The sequence below is a fragment of the Nylanderia fulva genome, unplaced genomic scaffold, assembly GCF_048542155.1.
Source record: "Nylanderia fulva isolate GAGA-0341 unplaced genomic scaffold, ASM4854215v1 Scaffold12, whole genome shotgun sequence".
Taxonomy (NCBI): Eukaryota; Metazoa; Arthropoda; class Insecta; order Hymenoptera; family Formicidae; genus Nylanderia; species Nylanderia fulva.
This window is the reverse complement of record NW_028189409.1, coordinates 3,651,598-3,676,315: the sequence shown is the minus strand read 5'-3', so window position 1 is coordinate 3,676,315 and position 24,718 is coordinate 3,651,598. Positions and strand designations below refer to the sequence as shown.

At 35.2% G+C, this 24,718-nt stretch overlaps 3 protein-coding genes across 3 annotated transcripts in view; 2 read left to right on the top strand and 1 right to left on the bottom strand.

Moving 5' to 3' along the window:
- Positions 1 to 24,718, bottom strand: part of Hipk (Homeodomain interacting protein kinase) — a 108,223-nt gene that overhangs the window by 61,379 nt on the left and 22,126 nt on the right. Inside the window, 1 exon segment of the mRNA XM_085490345.1 lies at positions 10,417 to 10,537. The gene's annotated coding sequence lies outside the window, so the exon portion shown is untranslated.
- On the top strand, positions 1,244 to 4,238 carry LOC114942624 (uncharacterized). Its single transcript, XM_029318023.2, has 5 exons — positions 1,244 to 1,485; positions 1,948 to 2,645; positions 2,825 to 3,056; positions 3,170 to 3,352; positions 3,492 to 4,238. Exons 1-5 carry the CDS (start codon positions 1,410 to 1,412, stop codon positions 3,707 to 3,709), a joined length of 1,407 nt encoding a protein of 468 aa, XP_029173856.1. The 5' UTR covers positions 1,244 to 1,409; the 3' UTR covers positions 3,710 to 4,238.
- On the top strand, positions 13,728 to 19,518 carry LOC114942625 (uncharacterized). Its single transcript, XM_029318024.2, has 2 exons — positions 13,728 to 14,329; positions 18,485 to 19,518. The coding sequence occupies exons 1-2, from the start codon at positions 14,041 to 14,043 to the stop codon at positions 18,616 to 18,618; spliced, it is 423 nt and encodes a 140-aa protein (XP_029173857.1). The 5' UTR covers positions 13,728 to 14,040; the 3' UTR covers positions 18,619 to 19,518.

The window sequence follows — 24,718 nt, the reverse complement described above, 5'->3', positions numbered from 1 at the left end:
ATGCTCCGTCCATTCCGATGCATTGTCCACCTACACGCGTTGCATGTCGAGCTAATAATTGAAAACCACAAATCGCTCGCGAGTCACCGAAATCGGGAAAGGGGTGGGTCGCATGGGGGTAGAAGGAGCTCGGGTTTATTTCACCAGTCCCGATTGCAGCACGCACCGGCACGAGTCGCCAACAAAGAAGGTAATGATACGGCAGAACCGAAAAACCGGACAATAATGTCCGGCCGCACAGCGGAAAAGGGTGCATTCGTGCGTGATCCGTTAATTATTCCAGCGTATTTGCTACGTTATTCGATGTACAATATGCAATGTAACCGATAATAATGTTGTACCAAATAACCCAGGTAGAAATCTGCCTCGATTTGTCGAGATTAAATACAGGGCCTAGGTAAAAAAATTCAGTTTGAAATAGGTATATGTTTAAGTCCAGAATACACCTTAGAAATTTATCTTTATTTTACCGAGGAAAAAAATAATCGGAAAAATCTGCGTGGATTCTAAATTACCACTGACATATTTTTCCCAAATTAGAATAAATATGAAACTATATATGGGGCCAGGATTAAATAATCTAGCTTATAGAAATAATTATAATACAAATCAAGCAAATATTTTAAAAAATTATAGGTCCTAGTTAGACTGCAAATAATTTTTCTACAAATTCTGGGCGTAATCTTGAGCCCACCCGAATTCTGCGATAGGACCTGTACGATTTAGGCGTCCCAAACTTTGCACAGGTTCTAGTTAAATTTTTTACCTGGATTCCAGAAATATTTTTAAAAGAATATATGGAGCCCTGATTATTTCCAGATAAAATTTCTACCTGGGAAATTTTGAATATATACGATTGTGCACGCGAGACTGTTAATTAAAAAATTTATTTTTCTCCGCATTTCAATCGGTATTTTAAAAAGAACTTAAAATTACAAAGCTATAAAAATGTCAGAGTTGAGAATTTCATAAATTATCATTTTCGGCTTAATAATTGTATATCGCATAAACCGATTAAATAGAGAGAAAAACAGGATTTAGAGATATCCTATCTCGTTGCCTGGCGGAAAACAAAATGATAATGCACAGAAATAGACTGTGAGAGGGTAGGGATATATTCGTTATATATTAACCATTGCCATACGCTTAACTGGGTTAATTTTTTTCTTCTACGAGATAAACGAATAATTTATTATACTTTTCGTGATTAACGACGTAATAAATAGACAATTTCTACTCGCGACTTGTGCGTGTGCTCTCGATATCTTTTTTCTCTTCTAATACCTTTGCATTATACTTGCCATTAAATATAGCGTGTACAATTATAATTATATAATTATACCGATGAGAGTAACAATATACGTGTATATATAAAGTGGATTCTTGAAGAAAATTAAATTAATAAAAATATGAAAAGGACACATGTGACATTAATGATTGGAATAATGATTCTTGTAATCGCAATTGAAGTATTAATCATCTACAGTTAGTTAACTCCGTTTTTATATCCCTCTGACGTTAATAATAATAAATTTCTATTTGATAACCAATCTTATAACAAATAATAAATTCCTAGTTAATCTTTCTTTTGAGAAAATATAGCTTGACTGTGACAAGTAAATCGATAAATAAGTGATTCTTTTTCATAAAAAGATAAAAGTAAAGAATACATTTTTTGATTAATTTGCGAGAAAAATTGTTTAAAAGGAACTGTTCAAAATCAAGAGACAATTTTTCTTGTATCTTTTACTTCTATTTTTTTTCCTAAAAAATTATTTCTCCGTCATAGTTACTTAATAAACAAATATCGACAAAATATCTATTGTTTAATAGTTGCGTGCGCAACTCAGGCAAATAAAAAAATCGGATTTTAATTTAAGTATAAATTTCTTACATGCGCGAATTGTAGAGAATAAAATGAAACAAACGATACAATAATTTTGACAGGTATAATGATCTACTCGGCGACAGCACAAATTTCATTATCGTCTACTGCATCCTTCGAAAATCTCACGGCTAAATCATCATCTACGGTATCGACTTTACTATCTGAAACAACCACTGTGGATAAAATAACAATACCTGCAACGCAATCTAAAATACCGAAAATACCGAATAAAACGACATATTTTAAAATGCTGTCAATCCCGTCTAGAGCCCTGTTAACACAATCTACAACGCAGAAATATATAACGAACACGCAACTATCATCTGAGATGGTATCTTCAGATGCTAAGGAAGTAACAATGAATACGATAGAAACTACGCCAATTATGGTTACTACAATAATTCCGACAATCACACTAACAAATGGAGAGTCTGAAATATCGGCTGACATCGCATCAATTATTACATCGAAAATGACAAGCACGATCACGGTGGAAACAGGTAGGACGACGATTACAACAGTAAAAGATACAATAACAAATACAAGTGCGATTGAAACAACTTCAATGAAAAAGTCATCGACGACAACCTCGATGCCTAATCCAAAATGTACTAAAACAAATGCGACAATATGTTGTACGGAATCTATCGCTCTTGAATTTGATTACATCGTTAGAGATATTGAAACCGGAAGAGCTTGCGTTCTTACTAACATGATGATCCGAATTAATTTGCGATACGCAATGAAAGATTCTCAGGTAAAATATTAATATTTATCGAAGACATCTCACACATAATATTTATAAAAAAGTAATACATAAAAATCTCTAAAGAAACAAGAAATGATTTAATCAATGTCTTAAAAAGAGTAAGATTAATGACATATGTTTCGGCATTATTTTAACAAACAATCAAATGCAACATGTTACATTTTTAGATAGGCAATGCTATGTTGACGGTTCCAACAAACGCAAAGATAACAGGAATTTGTCATGAGAAGATAGCCAAGATGACTCTAAGTTGGAAGGAACCTGTCGAGACTCAACTAGACAGTGACAATAAGGAAAATAGAATCATCTTTCATTATGCTCATAATGAAACGAATTTCTTTCTCGATTTCATCTCTATCGATGTACATTTAGATGGCAATAATTTTCCACGAGCGCAAAGTATGTCAAAAATTGCGTTTTAAAATTCTGCAAAAATTGATATAAATTATTTATTATATCTGATATGATATAATTATTTAATATTTAATTATATGTTATTATAATATTTGCAGAGAAAAGAATGCATGGAGACACATCAGATAGGCATCTGCAATTATTTTCTGCTTCGATAAAGTACGAAATATTTATATGCGAAGTAAATACCATAATAAACATTGGAGATGAAATAGATGTTATTATCTCCGATATCCGTTTAATTGCGTTTAACGAGTGCATCCAGAATTGCTCGAAAACAGGTCTGTTGTATAAACATTGTTTTATTAATTATTAATATATTAATATTTTTAAATTATAATTGTGACGTTCAAAAGATTGCTTTTATTAACTGTTTTTAGTTAGACATTTTTAATGTAACGATAAAATTTTATATTTCAGAAATCGATTGCGTCGCTGATTGTGAGACACGTGCTAATAGCAATGTGATCGTTGGTTCAGTTCTTGGGATTCTTATGCTTATCCTAATTTTTCGCAAATGGCGACGCAGAATTTCGAAGAAGAAAGATTCAGAAAAACTTCAACATACTGCAAATAAGTTTTTGTCTTGCGAAAAAATAGTTATAAAAAAATGGAATTTTTCCAAAGAAAATAAATAAGGAAATAAATAAATAGATAATTTTTAAAAATATCAAAAAATTTGTAAAATGATCAATGTAGTGCCTCTAAAAGAACCAAAATTCGATCACCCTAATTTAATAATAAATATCAATGTTTAGACCGTAAAATATCGTGCTGTTTATCTGCGCGTATCTCGTTTCTGGAGTATTTCACCTACGGATTGAATAAACGATTGGCGAATCTCGCGTGATGAGCCAATAAGAGTTGCATATGGCGCTGGGAAAAAGTGCTCTTTAATTACCTAGGCTTAACAAATAGCTCGAGGTTTTGATCACCCCTGTATCCGTCACGGTTACGCCCACCCCGATTACCTCGTTATTTGATAAATTGTAACATTAACGGCGCCATCTGCGCAATCGTGTGAACGTTGATCAGCCGGGATGCATTCTGTGAAACATATCCCTCGTGTATATTGATTTTCATTCAACCAAAGTGAAACTGACACGATATCGCTGGTGTGTTATACTGCATTCAAAAACATTTTACCAATTTCATTATATATATATATATATAGTGAATTTTCAACGTATTCTCGTAACACCGAAAATTATTTGTCACTCGCTCGTACGAGGCCGGAAGACGATCGTATTTCATATCGATATTCCGGCAGAAAAAAAGTATCAAACGCTACAGGCACACCCTTCGTTTAACACCTGGATATCGCTTGCAACAGATGCTATAATAAAATTCACGATTATCCGCGTTAATTGATCAACAGAAATGTTTATTATCGTGTAAAGCGTGCGAGGGATACAATCGTTTTTTGTTACCGTGAGAACTATGAGAAATGTTAGAGACAAACCGCTCATGTTAACCTGATAATATTATATATATAAGATAAAGATGAAGAGATAAAACTTTATGTAACTATATCAAGAATAATAATAAAATTATAAAACAGACATTATCCATATACAAATGCAAATATATATACACATACGTATATATAGAATATTTATTAAATTTTTCCCTACTTTTCCAATCGACATTTTTTAACATCAATTAATTTATGTTTTTCAAACTGTCCCGAATTTATTAGAAAGGATACCTGAGTATCTTAGGAAGCGTCAGCTGTTCGGGTACCGTCCCTTTAAAGTTTAAAGATCCTATAAAGCCTATTATGTACCTCGTCGTTCAAGCTGAGTCTCTTTTACGACATTGCGTCGACGGGGTAGATTGTAAAAAATATTCTGATGTCTCTTATAATACGAAAATTTATGAGAAAATAAACAGGAAGAGAATTTTGAGAATCTTTCGCGAAATGGCAAATGTTATTTTTACTGCATTCTATCAATCGCGTATTCAAAATATATATCAGCCATTGATAAATAATTGCATCGTAAAAATATTACAACATAATTTCAAAGATATTTATAATAATATAATCTTTCATGTGCTGCCGGAGATCCTAGATTATACAAAGAATACTTATTATTTGCAAAATTACTACAACTCAATTATTAGGAAATAAATTATAAGTTTCTCTCATTTCTTTCCTTATAATTTATCTTTAATTTTGTCGGCAGTCGCGTTTGATCAGATGATAATTTTATTATACACGTTCTTAATCGTAATTCGAATTAATGTAATTATGCGAATACTAGAGCATTGGGCTTGCGAGTTCTTCCGGCCGATTGTTTTCTTTTAAACTGACTAGAGAGTATCCTAAAACTAATAAAAATCTCGAGGGTCTAAAGGATCAGGCGCGCGTGTCAGAAAAACCAGCCACGTGGCTTCCTTCTGAGAATTTATTTGTTTAACCGACGATGATGATCCAATTTTCCTTCCTTATTTCTTTGAAATTCCGACATTTACTAACACAAAAAATGCATCATCTCTTATAAAAGACGAAAAGAGTATATATGCAAGAACAAATTTATGAATTCTGCAATAAAATATAAAATGTTCAAGTATTTTTCCAGAGAAAATGCAAAAGTGTCATTTTCAATAAACGCGGAAAGCACCGAAAACTTTCTATTACACTGTAGAGTATTTAAATTATTTATAAACACGTCGTCTACCGTATGTACAAGTGCTTTTTTTCATTATATGAGAACAAGCACCTGTTAGTTCTCAGTCATTGTCACGCAGAGTATGTAGTTTTAAGCAGCTTCACTGGACCAGTCAATCTGCCTGTCTCGCGAGTAAAGATAAAAAGGAGGAAGAAAGAAAAAAAAAATATATATATATATATATATACATATATATGTATATGCATCAAGCGGAGTTGCTAGGGCTCCTTTCTTCTCATCTCTCTCTATCGTCCTCGAAAAGTTACGGCGGCCACGAGACGTCTTGGAAGTATGAGGGCGCAGATGGGATTGTGTTTAATGAAGTTTGGCCCGAGTTGCACCTGCCACTTTCGAGGCATCTCGGACCAACGGCCGTTACACTGCCTCGAGCACCCGTCGAGAAATTGGCGGGAACCGCGTTCCCAGGAGTCTGCGAGACTTATCTGTGACAGCGGCTATCATTTTTCCGTTTCAGGCCTATCGTTAAAATGCACGCACGTTGCAAACGGATGCGCGGTTCAACGTGGCGGAAAAATTCGTGCGAGGTTTCTTTCAATACCGGTGGCGGTCGAGAAATTGCGTGAAAGATCAAAGAATATTATATAAGATATTTCGCAAGATATTTAACTTTGAAATTTCTTGCAAATGTTATATATTACGCGTCTTCTCTCCTCGAGAGCAAATAAAATTAAATGTCGATTTAATGATTGTCCATCTCTTTTTTCACGTGCAGTAAATATTCATTAAAAATATCGCGCCAATATACAAGATGGTCATCGTAATATAAACTCGATAACTTGACTTTATATTGTCCATAATACGTAGTTTAGGTATATTAAGTCTGATTAATAAATGATTTAATCGATCAGCTGATTAATAAAATTATTATTTTATCGTGTGTCTGAGTGTCTAATATAATGACCCGCTATTGTAATACGTAAAATTACTAGTATTTGGCTAAATAATGAAAGGATCAAAATTATCTATATGATCGAAATGATTAAAACGATCGAAATGATCGGTGATCAAAATGATAAATATGATGAAAATGATCAAAACTATCAAAATATATGTATAATCAATATGCACTATATGCATAATTAAACGATTAAGTGCCTTAAAAATCATGGCAATCGCATGTTATAAGGCTCATCCTGTATATAATTCGAGATCTTTTTTCTATTAAATTTTACTCCTGATTATATCTTTTTAATTTGCGTGTTTTTCAAAGTATCGTAATATCTCTACAATTAATACGTTGATATAGAAGCCGTAAAACTATCCAGAAGATCAAATTACTTTATGCCCACAACAAGATGGTTCCTTCTTGAACCAACCCGGAGTTTTTTTTCGCTCAAGGGGACGTGTTCTTCCTGTTCCTGTTTCAACCGTAGAAATACGAGAGCTAGGTTACGCCAAAATGATGAGAGAAACAAGGATCTTTCGTGACAGCAATTTAATTATTCCCGACATCTGGCGTGTATTGATACATTAATCTTTATGTCAATCTTTCGACTTTTCGAATCCATATCTTTCTTCATATAAAAAAATTAATAAAACCGTAATAAAATGTAAAAAAAAAAAACATCAAAATTAATGAATTTTAACTGCTTCAACTTACTAGCCAAAACTTTATGAAAATAATCCGAATTTTTGCACATCTTTTTACACAAGAATGTTGCTATTAAATAATGAAGGTGCGACAGATTTTGACCGTGAAAGTTGATTTAAATATTTCTAAGACAATCTGTGATCCCATCGTATTTCACGGTCTCCGGCAACTACCGTTAAAAAGCTCGTTGAAAGCGTGTAAGGATACTAGGATCTTTAAATATTCACGCGATTCAGGATCTCCTCTTATTGAACGGAACAGCTGTTCCACCCTCTCCAACGGGGGCAGCTCGTCGGTAGATTTACCGGCATTCAGACTATCTGAACGACTATCGCGCGGAGGTGGAGGCTTCGAAAGGTCGACGGTAAATATAGGTAGGTACGAGCAGCTGGATCGGAGATTCGTAAAGCTCACCGTCACGCCTTCCTCCCGCATTGTTCAAATCTCGTCGGTACGCTTTTCTTTTTTACCCCACAACGCGAGTTTAACTTCCCGAAGCACCCCCAATATCTATTTGAATTGAACGAGACTGCGGAAAACCGCGCAATTATCATCCATCTATTAAAATGCAGAGCTATAAAAAAGACTTGTACTCGATCAACAGCATCTTTCTTTTCTCCAAGGTATACGTCGCTATTTCATTTAGCATAGATTTTTTATTTCGAACATTAATGTCTACTTTTTGTGCTGCACACAAAAATGTATTATTATAATTCAATTTGTTTTCTATATTATTAAATCCATTATTAAATATATGCACATTTGAAGTGCTATACATTTGCGATTATTTTTAACAGTAGTTTGTATAGAATAATCCCTCCTACAATTAGGGAAATGAGAGGCAAGCAATTTTTGTTCGCATGTTTCGAATACAGAGAACGAGCCATCAAAGAAAAAAAAAACGCCAATTATTAATTCGATATCCATAAAAAGCGTGCAAATTACAGTTCGCAGAGATGTAAATGGGGTTCATAGGAGGTCTAAATTGACTGAAATTGCGACGTCAACCTTGAGCTTCATCGCTCGTGTCATTACACATCCTCGCTCGCTCAGAAAAGCAGCTAATTTCTAACCGACAATTTTTCCAAGTCTTTTTCTGTGTCGTACATCGTGTCATTGAGGGAGAAAAATAAAGAGCGCCTGGCTACACGCAAGCAGAACACAAAGTGTAAAGCAACATCCTGCCTTAAACGTTTCCTTTGCATGCACGATTTTTGCGTGGATAAATTGGTTCAATTACTCGCGACCGTTTCAACCTTATATATACGGTAATCAGCCTACGTATTTAATTAGTCGTGTTAAACATAATGAATAGAAGAAAAACGTATGTATATAAGAAGTAAATTTAAATAATAAATTCAAATTAATTGCTTTTCTAAGAACACGAGATAAAATTACTTGTTTTTATTGATTTTTTCATGATCTAAATTAATAACAAGTGTAACTGAAGAAATCGCTAGGCAATACAATAAAAATATTACACAGAACAGATCTTCATGAGAAAAATATAAATTATATGCGGGAGAGATAGAAAGAGCGACTAATTTAGCCTTTTGCTGTCTAATTTAAAGTTTCTTAATGTATTATTAATTCAACTACAAATGTAAAATTTCCTTTTGTCAAAACAATCAAACTTCAAGTTCTTCGAAAATAGTGATTTTTTGTATACAAAAGACGCAGCTTCGCGCGGATACAGTCGCGTAAACAGCCACGGATGTTTACGACGTGGTTGGAATTTCAGAATTTCGAGAGCATCTGCAACCGAATGGCAGCTGTTTGCGTATATATACATCCCTTCACCACTTATCCCCGGTGTCTATGACAAACGCGACACTCTATAGACACTACGAGAACGTTAAACTATCGCGTTTTCGGACAACGAGACAACTCCGAGGAATATATAAAAAGATATCATTATACTTGTAGAGATGTTCATGAGAGGAACCAGAAGATAATCGATTCTGGCGCGCGCACCGGGCATTCTGCGGCGAGCAGATGATGAAATAGTGACCGAATATATCAAATTTCTAGGCAAAAGAGGCCACGAGAAACCCACGCGACCAGCTTCTATTTGTTTTCGCCGTCTGATATTATAAACGTACGCGTGGAAAAGACGGTCTTGTTTCCTCACACATGTTTTCGTCTACCTGTGAGTACAGGTGGTTGCAAACACGAACCCCATTGTCCAGTTTCTGCCCCTCGTCTTGCTCTTTCCTGCATCATTTCTCATCCTAGACAAGTCTAGGTGAACGCGTGTAAATTATGATGCCACAAAATAAATGATTCATAAAAATCTTTATTAATACTAAAAGAGTAATGTTAAATTCAAAACGACATTTTTCCCTCGTAATAATTCCTTCTTTAATTTTAAAAATTTAGTCCATATCGGAGAGAGAAAATATATGATTAAAATTAAAATTATTTAAAGAAATATCTCAATATAATATTGAATAATAAAAAAAATAACTAAATATTACTGTTAAGTTTAAATTAAATAAATAGCAATATTAAGTTTTTTACTATTCAACAATAAGTTATTTTCTTTTAATAATTTTAATTTCAATAATACATTTTCTTCATAAATATGAAATAGATTTTCAAATAAAAATAAATTTATTTTAAGCTTGATATTATATTAAAAAGAAAAGCAAATAAAACACCTTGCTACGAGATGTTACAGCATTTCCTGACACTGATAAAAACGTGAATGCAAGATTTTACGAAAAATCTGTTTTTTTTTTTGTACTATTCGTTATCTGACATTTATCTGAAAGGTTAATGCGCGGTTAGCAACAACAGCTGATCGACTGACGTACGCGGTTGGTTGCGCGCTCCCTCAATTTCGACGATGGGAAAAAGCCACGCGAGATGCACCGATGATTTCGCAAAATTTTCGGGATCTTCGAGTTCACACACAGAATTTGCGAAGAGACAGAAAGGAGGGAAAGAGGAAGAGAGAATAATCGGCCGCAGAGACGCGTTTCGTCCTTTTATATTTGGCACATATGCTGCCCAGGTGCTCGCGCCGATGGCCAAAGGGTAGAGTTTCAAATTTTCTTACCTTATTCTTCGCGACTTTTTGGTTCGTTCCGTTCGATGTTTCTCACTCTCCTGTTTCCTCCTTGCCGGTATCAGCTGTCGATCATCTTTTCACGAGACGCTTTCTTCCGCCGCAATCGTGCCTGCGAGCAAAAGCATGGTGAATATCAGTTCAAGGGGCGAAGAAAAATGTTAATATTCTAAAAATTAAAATTAGACTTCTTCATTTATAAACGCCTATATGAAATTAATTTAAAAATTAGCAATATAATTTATACGAACTCTCTTTTCCTTTCTCTTATTTTCATATTTTTATCCGATTTCTCCACTGAAAAAAAAAAAATGATTAAATTAATAAATATTTATTTCAATACTGCCAAATAATAAATCATTTATTTGAATATCAAATAAATATTTGTTCACATCAAATCGATATTATCAATTTCAAATAAATGATTTATAAGGAGTATTGAAATAAAAATATTTATTCGAATTCAATAAATTTTTTTTCAGTGTCGCACAAAAATATGAAAGACAAATAAAATAAGGACCCGACGATAAAAAAGAACCAGTAATATAGAACGTCTGGCATTTTCAAAAATCGGTTCGCGTAATTCGTGAGCACGCTCTCCATTAGACTGCTCATAACCGTGAAAAATGATCGGGTCAGTAATCGTCTTTAGTATGAGTTAAAGTCGCGGCATTAACTACATCCTGGCTTGGAACCCCTGCAGATAAGTTCCTCCCTAATTTTCGACGATGCTCTGACGTCACGGTGTACCCGGGGACCCCGCGTGTTCCGGTCTGCTTGACCAGGACCGGAAGTGGGAGACCGATAGGGAGCGCGAGCACTCGAAACTCGAAATCCCCCACGGATATCGATGTTCTTCCCGTGTTTAAATGGGAAAGGAAGTGGGCATTTCCTCGGAGAGATCCAACGGCTGCGTCGAAACACGATTTTACGTATTGGAGAACACACGTCGAGATTTATCCATGTTTTAAAAATATTTCTACCCTGCTTAACTTCCCAAATCTTTATAAAATCACGCGCACTTCCTATATAATCGAGCATGTTCCATGCACGAACTGATAATCGTCGGCACTTTCGATATCATGGGAAGCAATTACAGGGCAAAACGCAGCAATAATCAGCAATAATAACCAAACGGGTGTGGATATTACGGGTGGAAAATCTCAAGAAGCAATCACAAACCTAATGATCGTTACGGGCGCTGGCTACGGTGGTCATGGTGTTTCACCTGTCCGGGTGGCGAATGTATATGAGAGGACGAGCGATGCGCGTGTGCACGCACATGCATTTCTGTAACGGTCGAATTTACCCCCATCACGCGGCCGGCCGTGATATGGCGAAGCGTGACTCGGCCAAGTTGCGTTACAATCATCCACCCGGTATCGCGCGAGATGCTTATAATTGCACGTTCTCGAATCTCGCGGCGGTCTGCGTCACGCTTTATTTCATGTATGTACATTTGTGTTTCCCTCCCATCCCTTCCAATCATCTGCATATCGCCCTTGTCTCGCTCACTCGGACTTGCATGCAAAGATGCAAGTTGTGCATCGCTTGGTGCACCATTTACAATTTTATGTATTTTATATATTTAAAATTGAAAAAAATATATATATATAATTAAATATTCTATATCTATACATATATATAATTATTATATATATAATTATATATATTTTTTTCAAAATAAAAATTATATCATGACTATGAATATGATTTTAATAATAATCTTCTTTGAAATCTCTTTAATATCTTCGAGAAGTTAAAAAAAAAAAACGCAAAAGAAACAGGTCTTACCGAGATCAAAGATGCGAAATCATGGTTGGCTGATTGCGTTTACGATACTGCGGGGCTCGTTTTTTTCACGAATTCAAGTCAAATTGCAATCTCATCGATTTTTGATAAAAAAAGATTTCAAAGAAACTAAAATTTACGCGTGAGAGTCAAAGGTGAGACCTTGGCTTGATCTTCCTGAGTTACATTCTGAATATCCTGTATAGAATAGACGACCCCATTGCATTGAATCACGTTGACCTGTTATACAATATCTGGTGTTCGCGGAGAATGTGTAAAAAAATATATAAAAATCCATACAAAATCGTGTTAATATGGACAGTTCAAAGGCGATTCGACAAAAAATGTAATGCTACAAAATAAAAAGCAAAGAAATCTTAATGCTCAAATCAGAGCTGTTCATGACATTCGAGTCTATCGACGTAAAAATCGCGCGATAATAATTATTCGTTGATATATATCGTCTGTTCACGTGTAAGTCATGTCTATCCAAAAATTCGATGTACTCGAGAGGACGATTGCGACGACTCGAGAAGAGAGATTTTTCTGCCCAGGACTTGCTTCCACTCTGGTCTCTCCCTCTCGTTCTCCGGCTGCTCCACCTGCTCGGACGACCGTTTTTTCTTCTTGCTACAGAACACCCGACTTCCCGCAAAAATGCTCAAGGCAGAGTCGTGGCAACAACAATTGGGCGAATTGTCCTACAATCTTATACTGGTGCAGGCGCATACGCGATCCAAATCGTTTTTATTCCTCCGTAAACTTTTCCCGAAAATATAATTTAATATCCAATTTTCATTAAACTTGAATGAAAAAAGATGAATAAAACTTTTATATTTTTATTTTCATTTAAATATATCATTTTTATATTTTTATATTAACTTTTCATATATAGCTTCAAGTTCAAAGTATCTAAAAAAAAATAAAATAAAATAATAGCAATAAATTTTTATTGCAAATGTATGTGTGTAACACATGTATAGAAATCTAAATGATTTGTTATCTATGCAAGAGCCTATTTGAAGAGGCAACTTAAAAGCAATGAACGAGAAAGTAGAAGATTCTTGCACACTCCAACGATGGATCAGACGCAGTAATGTAATCCGGAAAGAAGTTAGACGGAAGAAAAAAGAGATCCGAGAGAGAAACAGAGAGGGACTTGATCGTGATCGTTCTATACATCGCGCTACTTAGAAAAAAAGGCAAATGGTACGCTTCATGGCGCGCGCGCTCCTTCCTACCACAAGGCCGAGGAGATCGCTTAGCATAATCCGTTGGACGGTTTCGAGCTTGAGAACGATGGTGAGGGTACACGTGGTTAGCGCACGCACCAAAGTGAGAACGCGCTTACGGACGTCATCGTGCGCGTGACGAGGACACAGCTAGAGAAAATTCGCGCCATTTTTACGGCGCAACCCGCACGGCGCACCAATCAGATTTGAATTTCAACAAGTCGATAGTGGGGACTACCGGACCTCGTGGCTTTGCTCAAACGGATCGGAGCCGACTGGTTCCACCGTCCCGAACGATGCCCACCAGAACGAGTCCGATCGTCGCACGGTGAGGATCAAACACCGCTCGGTTGGTTGGTTTTGGACGCGAGAATAGTGGTCCCGAAGGATCGGAGGACGAAAGTTCACAGAAAAGTTGAAGAGCGCGGCGCAATTCACGTCGTCGAAGATTCTCCTGTTCTTGCGGAAGACGCTGAACTAAAGCAACTGAAGAAGAAGTCGTATATGTGCCACGAAGTGAGCGCGTGAAAATTATCTCGAATTAAAATAAGTACGCAGTTGCTGGGGAACCCACCTAGACTACGAACCCGAGATGCTGGCAGCTTCGTTCTGTTGCGAGATCTATTACACGGTCTTACCGAGCACCACCATGGCTTCGCGAGTACCACGCTGCCTCTTCGGCAAGCCGAACCCGCGGGAAACCATGGAGATGTTCCAGGAGGCTCTGGACGCGGAGAGGAGCAAGTTTGCCAAGAGATGGGGAGTGGATCCCTGCTCCGAAGACAAGGAGAATAATTACCAGAGGCGGAACAATGACAAGAGCGAGCCGGCGGTTAACAAAAAGCGAAGTAATCCGTATTCAAGGCAGACCAGCATTCACGGTAAGCAACATTTTTCTTGCAAAATATAGCAATTTTATCGATAAACCTGACGGAAATTGGGCGAATTTTCGCGGTAGAGAATGAATTAGAATATATACGCGAAAGAAAATACATTCCCTCTCCTTCTCTCTGAATGGATAATACATAACAATTCCTTGGAATGCATGCATCATGTGAGAAAGGAGTCTTTCCATAGCGTCTTTTTCAATACACGTGGCCGAATTAAAAATATCTCTTACACATAATTTAATATAATGCATGCCATTCTAATGTTCCCTGGGACAGAAATTAGTTGTGCGACCGAATTATATTCGCCATTCTATTATTATAACAATTTTCTGCAATTTATATTGAAAAAAGCTAAATGTCACGTTAAAAAAATTAACCGCTTCTGCTTTAATTAATAATATATTATTTAGCTCGTTGAACGATGCTGTGACGAAAGAATTTGCCACTACGGTGGCGTCATAGACTTTTTGGCGGGAAAGTCTTGCGAAGAAAGGGAAGTCGGACGCGCAGGCGCGGCCTGGTCGCGTGGCTTCGACCTGTTTTCTTATTCTAAGTTCGTCGCATCTTCCGCCTTTTCTCCTCCTACCCAGCTTCTATGGCTATATCCCTCACCTGAGTACTCCCGGCTACCCATCTTACGCGTTCTTTCAGAGAACCTTTCATCCTGTTAGACTATTCGTTTCTTGCGCTAGGAGCACGAGTCGTAAATAAGACCCGCAGAGATAATCTAGTTTATAAACTAGAACATTTTTTTTCATTCAGAATTTTCCATTGTTCTCTTCAGAAACTCGATAAAATGTATATAAATAATTTTTATAAATTTTATATGTATAAGTTCTTCAATTAATTCGGGTTCGTGTCGTAAATATCATTCGTTGTAGATATAATTTAATTCGTGGACATTACTTTAAAAGAGATTCAGTATTCTTTGAGATTATTCACAAAATTAAAAGATAGTTTTTGCAATTTTTCATAAATAGTTTCTCAAAAAATTTAATAAAACATATACTTAAAAAAATTTATTCAGTTGTAATATATTTCGATGCATTCTTTACATTAAAATAAAAATAATAATTTATTATAATTATTTTCGTTTATTTAGAAAATTTAGCTGCAACTATATACAACTTGTTTTTTTCATCGTATACCGGAAATTATCCACTATCTCGTAACTTCTATCTATTCGAAAATATCTACGAAAAAAGGTTCGCATTATCAGAAAAGATAAGTAGACACGTGTGGTTCGTGGTCGCGTGAGAAGTTTTAGTTGCTGGTCGCATTCTATGATCAACGCACGATGTAATGATGCAGTTAGGGAAGAAAGATCGAGAGTGAATCACGACTATGAATCATGCGTTTTAAGGCGACCGACCTATGTATAGGGTTCTGTCGTGAATCATCGAAGGGCCCCGATATATCCAAGGAGTAAAAGAACGCCGTGATCGCATTCCTTGGAATCCTCTAGCATGACACACCAACGCTTGCTCTACCTAATCGCATGAATTTTTGTGCACAATGGATATTGCTATACTTCGACCAAGTGCAAAACTTTGCATGCCTTTGCGAATAAAAATTAATAAATGTACACGACTGTGCACCTTACATTCTTTATCCGGGATAATAATTTCCAAAAAAAATTATATATTTTTTTATAAAAATAATCTTCATAAGCATCATAAAAAATATATGTAATAGTATTTTATTCGTTTTGAAATCATAGACAGGTATTCAAAATGGTCCGCAGGCTATAAGAATGGAGTCCATTCGTTGACACAAATGTGCGTGATAGTCGTATCGCGCTCGAGGAGAAAAAAAGATTAATTTTTGTTCAACGTGACGAAAAAGATCCTCTGCCTATTTGCACTGATAGTCCCCTATACCGATGACTCCTTGGACTGGAACGCGACGACGACCCTCGAAAATTCAACGGACCGGGACGGTGCAACCAGCACCTCTTTTTCCACCGACACCTGTTAGCTCTTGCTATGGGCCCATGACGACTGAAACGTCTTTTCCCACGATTAAATCAGATCCCGCGAACACGCGAGTATATCGTGCCACGCGGGGCCTTTCGAAGGTCGCGCGTCACCTGCTGAAACAAGTTGATGCAAATACGACAAGGACTGGACTCCACTAATTGCACTAACTCCCCCGCTTAATTAACATTTCAGAGTTAACGGACTGATGAAAGTTACCTTTACTAATTTAACCAGATACAGGTACGATATTCCTTATTTGTTTTAATAATTTATCTATTACTATTTATCTATTGTATTTATCTTATTTGTTTTAATAATTTATCCATTAAAGTGACTTTTGATATTTTTATACGCGCGTTTCGTCTCTTGGATTTTTAATCCAAAATAAAAACAGTTCAAACAAAATATTTTATATCTCTATTACAAAATAGAACACGAAACTAAATCAAGAAAAATTTGGATTTTCGTCTTTTATATCCATTCGATCCGAATCGAGTGAAAATGATGGAAAAGCGTTTTATTTTCTTTTACGATTAACGGGAAGGAAAAAAAATAAACGTAGAGATCGTATCGTAAGAAACGAGGGGTGTGGATCGCGTATTATTTTCCGCGTCGTGGAATAGAAAACCTTTGACATTCTTGATCCTCGCGACTCAGAGAAATCGACAAAAGGATCCTTTCGATCGCGACTTAAAGCAGACTCTCCCGTTGGTTCTCCTGCAAAATCAGAGACGCCTTGGAGAGCAATTCGAAAAAGATCCTATACCTTCGGGTGAAAAACGCGTCAGAGAAGGAGGATCCGCGAACAAAAGGGAACTTTCGGAACGAAATCTTGCTCGAGACATATATGGGCAGGTAAACGTTGAGTCTTCCACGCATCTAGGATCTACTTCGCGGCACGTTGAGGCGTGGAAACAGATGTTGACAAGCGAAATCGTGAACGCAACCGAAGAAAAAGAGATAGAATAGAGAGAGAAAGTGGACGTTGATCGAGAAAGAACGCGGTTTCGCGCGCCATATGGCGGGCCATTGCCAAAAAGAGAGAAGTGCGGAGAGAAAGGATCATGTCTTCGACATATGGCCATTGGATTTTTTTCGACCTCTTTCTCATCGATTTGTCGGATCGAGTCGCGATCCGATTCGTCATGCCGTTCCGTGAATGCTAATATTGTTTAATATTCGACTGAATGATCGATTGAATCTCGCATTCGTTAAGAACAACTTTTTTCTAAGATTATTCTCATTTATGATATAAACACAAATTATTCAATTATGATTTTAAACTTATTCTTTTATTTATTTGATAGATATTTTATACGTAAAGAGAATTTTCTCTTAGAATATATCCTGGAAATCATATGGTAGTAATCGTGGGACAATATAGCATTGGAAGGATTTTATAAGTTTCTCTGATTAAAATATTATATTTTGCACAATAAAAAATATTAATATCTACCACAATAAGACATAAAATATGTTCGATTAATTTTATTATGTACATATATTAATATTTTTTATTACGATAAATATTAATCGAAAAATCTCTTATAAAATTCTTCTAATATTTTCCCACGATTACCAGAGAAAATTCTCCGTGCAGATTTTAAAAATTTCATCGATTTTTGCAACGAAATATAGGTTTTATATTTCTCGCGTTTGGAAGCGTTAGAAAACAAAGAGATTTTACTTTCGAAACTAATACCGTTAACATTAAGTCGCACCTGTCAGCAGCCAGTCAGAAAAAGAGAAAAATCGAAAAAAAAGAAAGGAGGGTAGGATGCTCAGGTGGTTACCTGATCGAAAGTAGGGTGTCCCTAAGACGATTCCCGCGTGTGTAGTCTTTGTTGTGGAAATTTCGTATGGTTCTCTCGTACGAACAGCTTCTATACAGGTTACGCGACTGTCGCAATACGATGACCCCGATCAATCCATAAAAAGTTCATACACCGCCACGGAATCTCAAAAATATATTCGTTAAGCGAAAACGCCTCAAAGAAATATCTATTCAAGTCGCGTGAAATGTACCGAATGAATAGAACGAACGCTCTTATTGTGTGTCTCTGGCAGAGTTTTGTTTTCATACCGCATTGTTCTATTATTCTTACGACCTTTCGCGTGACGTTTCACGTCATTTACATGCAATACAGTTATAATATTTTTGTTACAGATTACTGGCGATCTCGAAAAATATGCGACGTGAATAAGAAGCCTTTGATGACTTCGGTGGACGTGACGAAGCAACAAAATGTAGAATCGTCGAAAACAACGAAGACGACCACCACGATAAAAAAGACCACGTAGAAGATGACGTTGAATCAGAAACGATTATATATACTTAGACTACTCGTGCACACGTGCGGTTTTCTCTTATTTTGCTGCGGTGGCGAAAAAACCGCCATGTTAACTTGAACATGCTTGAACTCGAACGTCGACAGAATCGCTCGCAAATAATTAGCTCTCTTTCTCTTACAAAAAAAATGTTAAAAAAATTAACATATTATATCATTAAAAGATGTTATATAAAATATTAGAATTATTTTTTTTCAAGATTATAGAGAGAAAAAAATTCAAAACATATATTGTATAGAATAATTACAGAAATTAAATATAAGCGTAAACTGCGCGTGTGCACGGCATCTTAACAATTATTTTAGTAGAACAGATTTTATCTGTGCTACGAAATTTTGTATATTTATTTTCGTCGTTCAAGCATTACTGACTATTATCATTGATCAATTATTGAAATAATTCTCTTTAGAGTTAATGATGACGAATGTATTAATTAATTTTTGTAAATAATTTATCAAGTGATTTACTGGAGGTTTTTGTGGATGGACTCATTGTAAGAATCGCCATACTACCAACTTAGAATTTGTACGGTTAATTATTGTCTCCGGCGAATCGATCTAAGATATCTCTCGAAATTTATCGATGCGGTTTTTAATAAATTTCGTATATTAAAGATTTCTTTTGTGACGACAATGGTCCATCGGAAGCTTGAAACGGTTGGTTCCTCGAGGAAGCAACAATGCAGCACCTCCAAAGACTAATTGATTAATAAACATCAACTTATATCTCTTCGAGCTCTCATCACACGAGAGACAGAAGAAAGTCCTATGTACATTTCGTTTTAGAATTAGGACATTCCTCTAGTCATCTAGTCATTTAAGCGAATAATAAACTATCGTGCTTTCATTTCTATGTATTGTTCTTATTTCATTCCCTCACCTATATGTAAAGAATATCATAGATTACAAAATGTGCGTTTGAAAAATGTTATATGCAAGACATATGTGCAACGCATAATTATACAATAATACAAATATTTGTGATAAATATATTTCTTGTTGATCAAAAATAATTATGTAATTCTATTATGTAATATATTATATTATATTATAAAATTATATATATATTTGAAAAATATAGTTTTCTGTTATAATATATTTCTCTTATATTTTTTCTATTTATTTACTTGATGTATTAGAATATAAAAGCTAAAATTTTTCGCATAATTATGCATGATACATCTTGCATAGACATTCCTTTTCTCACGATAAATTCAAAATTAATTCTACAAGCAGAAATCTAATCGATTAAAACAATAGATATATCGCATCAGCAGTCATTACATTAATGATTGTCTCGTGTTATTGCCTTTGAAATTAATAATACGTTATGCAGACGTTAAAAAGCGGCAGGCGAATTGATATTATCTAATGTTCTATCGGCACATCCTAATCGACACGTGGAGTTAAAATCGCCGAAAATTAGGCAGCTGAGCAACAGTGTAAAACATGAATCGCGTTTTGTAACGAACATTCTGTAACATCCACCTGGACGCGTGCTATGGTCTCGATACGCATATGGGGGTGAACTAATATGATGACACGAAAATTATGATACATATGCACGTATAATCTATACGTAATATCCATCTCGTACTTATAATTATAAACGAAAATATTCGCATGGCTTAAATATAATTTATATATTCATATTCAATATTTTTATTTAGTATAAAACAATTATATAATATATAAAATATATATATAAATATAAATATATTATATATAAATATATATGATATAAATATATGCAAAATATAAATCTTCAATAAATATCCATTATTTCTTTACTGTATATACGTATGTATATTTATGTAGAAGTAAAACAATATGATTCTAAAACATAGCAACGTTCTCAACAATACCCCGTGTAGGTGGGTAGTTTACTTATCTGTTACGACGATACGATGCATGGGGGTGACTCGGCGCGGTTGCTATATAGTTAATTATAATGCGTGATGCACCGTGGGGTCTTCCAACTCATAGGGGAACCCATGCGAAGGGAAGCAGCTGGTTCATGGTTTTAATGGCTGTCATCCTAGCTGGTCATTTCGATAATAGTAACTAATGCGATACCCTCTCTCTCAAACGCGGAATCATACTTGCGTTAAATCGAATATCGACGAAACATTGCCGCATAAATGGATTTTCGAACGTTACATATTACAACGGATATTCAATTAGTATCCACTGAGCGATTAAATGTAAATCACTAAAATTACTGCGAATTATATTTTGTATATATACATATGTATATTTTCCAAAATGTATGAAAATTAATTTGAATACTTCTATATTTATCATATTAATATTCATATATGAAAATTTCTGTATTTCAAGCTTTTTTTAGCTAACATTTTAACTGTGTTTCTTCATGGATTTCTATACTTTAATTCGTCAAATAACATTATGCGAGACACTGCGTGATAAATATAATTTGAAAATTATAGACAGAATATTGTCTAAATTCTGAGATATAAATTATTGGAAATATTTTGAAGTCTTTTCTTTTCAGTCAAAACTACCCTTCGTTTAATCGATAGCAGAATATCTCCAGGTGCGCGATTGAATGTACGCTAATGGTTATCTATCACCGATACACGTGTAACGTGCCCCTACTATACGTTTAATTGATTGAATTAGCTGTAGAACCAGTTTACATCGGGATAGCACCTGAGCGCAACAAAGTTTCAAATCGGATCAACTCTAATAAATCGCTTGAGATCGACAGCTAAACGATCTATCAAGTAGTTCTTTTGATACATACTTCTATCAATCATTTTTTAGACCTCTAATAATTGAAATACTCTAGCGTATCTATATAACTGATGGAGCAAGCAAAGTTTTTTATTCGAAAAATAAAATGAATTTCGTACATTAAAAAGTCTTTTCTTTTGTGATATTAATTATGATTTTGAAGAGACATCCAGGGGAATAAACTACTAGTGGCAAAAACTTTTGTAATTTTTTCTGATTCGATTTATAATAAAAAAATCTAGAACGCAAGTAGGTATTGCGTTCAATCCCATCCATCTTGAAAATGTCGTATAGTATAATAATCGTACATGTATGATAAATTACCGATAATGGTTCCCATATATTGCTTTTTTTTCAACTTTCGCAAATTGTATCTACCGCATGCGAGCAATGCCGAAAACTTCAACGGTTCGTTCTTTCCTGTGAAAAACTTTAACTGTCATTCACATCCAGACAAACGGGTGGCAAGAAAGCGCGTGACGGCAGCGGCGATAAATTACGATCTTTCCGGTAGATCGGGACGGCCCTAAATGAGAAGGGTGAACGTCCGCGATCGAGGACCACCAAATGATGTCCACAATGTGGCCAAAACGAACTCGCCCAGTAGCATTTCACTTTTTAACGGTAGCACGCGCCCATCCGCGCGTCCTCCGTATATTAACTAATACTTTGTAAACACGCGCCCGCTCCAAAAGGGTCCAACCGGCCGCTTTAATTAAAGGACATTCATATCGAGAGACCCGCTTTTTCGACCCCTTTCACTTTCGCGAAAACTGGTTCGAATGTCCGTTTGGTCTGGCCCGCCACGCGAACGTCATATGCCCATTTTTTTTTTGCATACGATTTGACATTTGCAAATTTTTAATATCGCGTTTACTCATCTTAAAATAAAGGCTTCGTTATATGTACAAGAAAAAAATTAATAATTTTTAATTTTGTCTTGCATAATATATAAATACAACCCTTTAAATAATATATTTAAAATTTGTTAAGACTTTATGTGATAATCAAGATATTTTTTTTATTCAGACATACTTTCCTTGAAAATAATTTTTTTAAAGTATCGTTTGCATTTGATATCTTATAGAAAAGCAATCGTATTGACAAGTATATTAAAAGCAGAACTTATATAATAATATTTATACCTAGTGAGTTGCGATTACGATAAAAAGTCGACGAAATTTTTATACCTACATAATAATTATCCAATTAAATTGATTATCTTTTTTTTTTCATTCCGTAGACGTGATTAGAGAATGCATTGCTAAGACGAATCGTGTAATGCGCCCTTGCAATTTCAATCGTCGTCTTTGATTGCTACCACGTTTTGCTCATCGTTAAACTGACAATAATCCCATTGACAGTCAAGTGCCACGGTGAAGATATTATAAATCTGTCAGTGACACTTGCATACTTTCGAGTCCTGACTCAATGAAGTAATCACACAAGTCACTCGACTGTTTGGAGAAAAAACAGTTTTTTCTTGTCGTCCGCATTCCATGACCATTGACGATTCACGTTTTATTTTTATCTAGTGATTTGTGATTACGATTGATTAAGCAAATGTTTGGATACTGATTATGCGTTTATATCGCAATTGCAGTTAAAACTGTATTTCCGATTTTATTTTCAATCGACGCGACACGTAAATATATTTAAAAATTTTAAGTGCAGAAATGCTTCATAAATATTAAAAAAACTCTTCTATATTTTAGTTATTTTTTTAGATTTTTTCTGATATAAAATTAAATATATAGAAATAAATAATAAAAGTGCAAACTGAGTTAAATTAAAATAATGGAAGAAATAACAAATATATTCTTTATATAATACTTATTTTCTTCGGTGTCCAATAAAATTTCAGTCAATGTTTTTTCCTCTCGCGTCACAGCTCGAGTCTCATCAATGGTTACACGAAGTGCGTTTACAGCATGCGATTCTCCCGAGATGTCTTACAGAGAGCCTTCTTCACTGATTCTCTTGACCGGTAGACCAAGACACCGCAAAAACTAACCGTATCGAGTCGACCAGGGTTACGAATCGCGAGCCAATGTCCTTCGTCCTGTCTCTCACGGCTCCTTGTGAGAATCGTTGCGAATTTGATCGCAACGGAAAGGACGACGAGACTATTTGCAGACTCTTTTTAGCAAGCAAGTCGGCGTAAATTATATTGTCCATCTGCTGCTACAGCCGCGATCTCCTTGAACCACCACTGACCGTATCCAATTTTATGCCCCTTTGCATTTTCTTCCCCTTCATTGCCGATATATCATATATTATATTTTTTCTTAACTCTACATTCTATAAATTCTACTCTTCTATTTAGATATATAAAAAATGTTTTTATATTTATACAGTACTAATGTAGTATACTGTACTAATCTACTTTTATTTAAATATTTTCTATTTTTATGAATGATGACGTATCTCAAAGAAGAAAATTAAGAAATATAAGTTTAACTTAATGTAGCTCAAAATGATAAAAAAATAAGATAAATGCGATAATCAGTGAAAAATGTGAATCACTCGTGAAAGTCGAGAAAGAAATGATTAAAAGTTAAATAGCGGACGACAAAACACACACAAATAAATAAAGGCTTGCGAGGAAGGAGGATAGCTGGCAGGATGCCTCGCCTAGATCCTGTCTCGAGGTCGAAGAGAGGTCCTTCGAAGCGTGAAATCACTTCCAGTCTGAATATAAAGAGCGAAAAAACGAGTGTCCGTTTGTGGTCGTTCCGTACCACCGCCTCCGCAACTATATCCTCGAAATCATCGCGCGCCTACTAAGCTTCTTCCCTTCGTGCGTCGAGGACTTTGATTACTTTCCTTCACGCTCGCTAAAAGACTCGTCATTAGTAGCAATTAAGAGCACGGGCCCGGTACGATTAAAATATGCGACATTGACGAATGTATTAAGCGAGTTTTATTAATTTCTTTTTTATCAATATCAGCATATCATATACGTTTCGCAATTCATCCTGAATTTAATATTAATGAATTTAATTACATATTTAATAAAATCAATGAATATTTAAATCAATTTTATTAATAAATTTAGAAGAAAAATCTTATAACGTATTGAATTTGCAACAAATTCTTTTCGATAAAATTTGCAATTAATAAATTAAAAAATTTAATGTATTAAATTAAATACAAATTTAATTTTTCGCTAATAACATCTGAATTTTTGATGCGCGAAACAATAGGAATTGAAAAGAATAAGAAAGAGCAAATTTTTTTGTAAAAAGAGCTCGTCGAAAGTATTTCGATAATGACGACGCTGCAATTTGCACGAC

Bases quoted from the DNA above. Each gene is read 5' to 3' on its own strand.
- LOC114942625 (XM_029318024.2), top strand. From the start codon at position 14,041: ATGCTGGCAGCTTCGTTCTGTTGCGAGATCTATTACACGGTCTTACCG. The intron at 14,330-18,484 runs GTAAGCAACATT...TTTTTGTTACAG, and splicing joins AAGGCAGACCAGCATTCACG to ATTACTGGCGATCTCGAAAA.
- LOC114942624 (XM_029318023.2), top strand. From the start codon at position 1,410: ATGAAAAGGACACATGTGACATTAATGATTGGAATAATGATTCTTGTA. The intron at 2,646-2,824 runs GTAAAATATTAA...TTACATTTTTAG, and splicing joins ACGCAATGAAAGATTCTCAG to ATAGGCAATGCTATGTTGAC. The intron at 3,353-3,491 runs GTCTGTTGTATA...TTTATATTTCAG, and splicing joins CCAGAATTGCTCGAAAACAG to AAATCGATTGCGTCGCTGAT.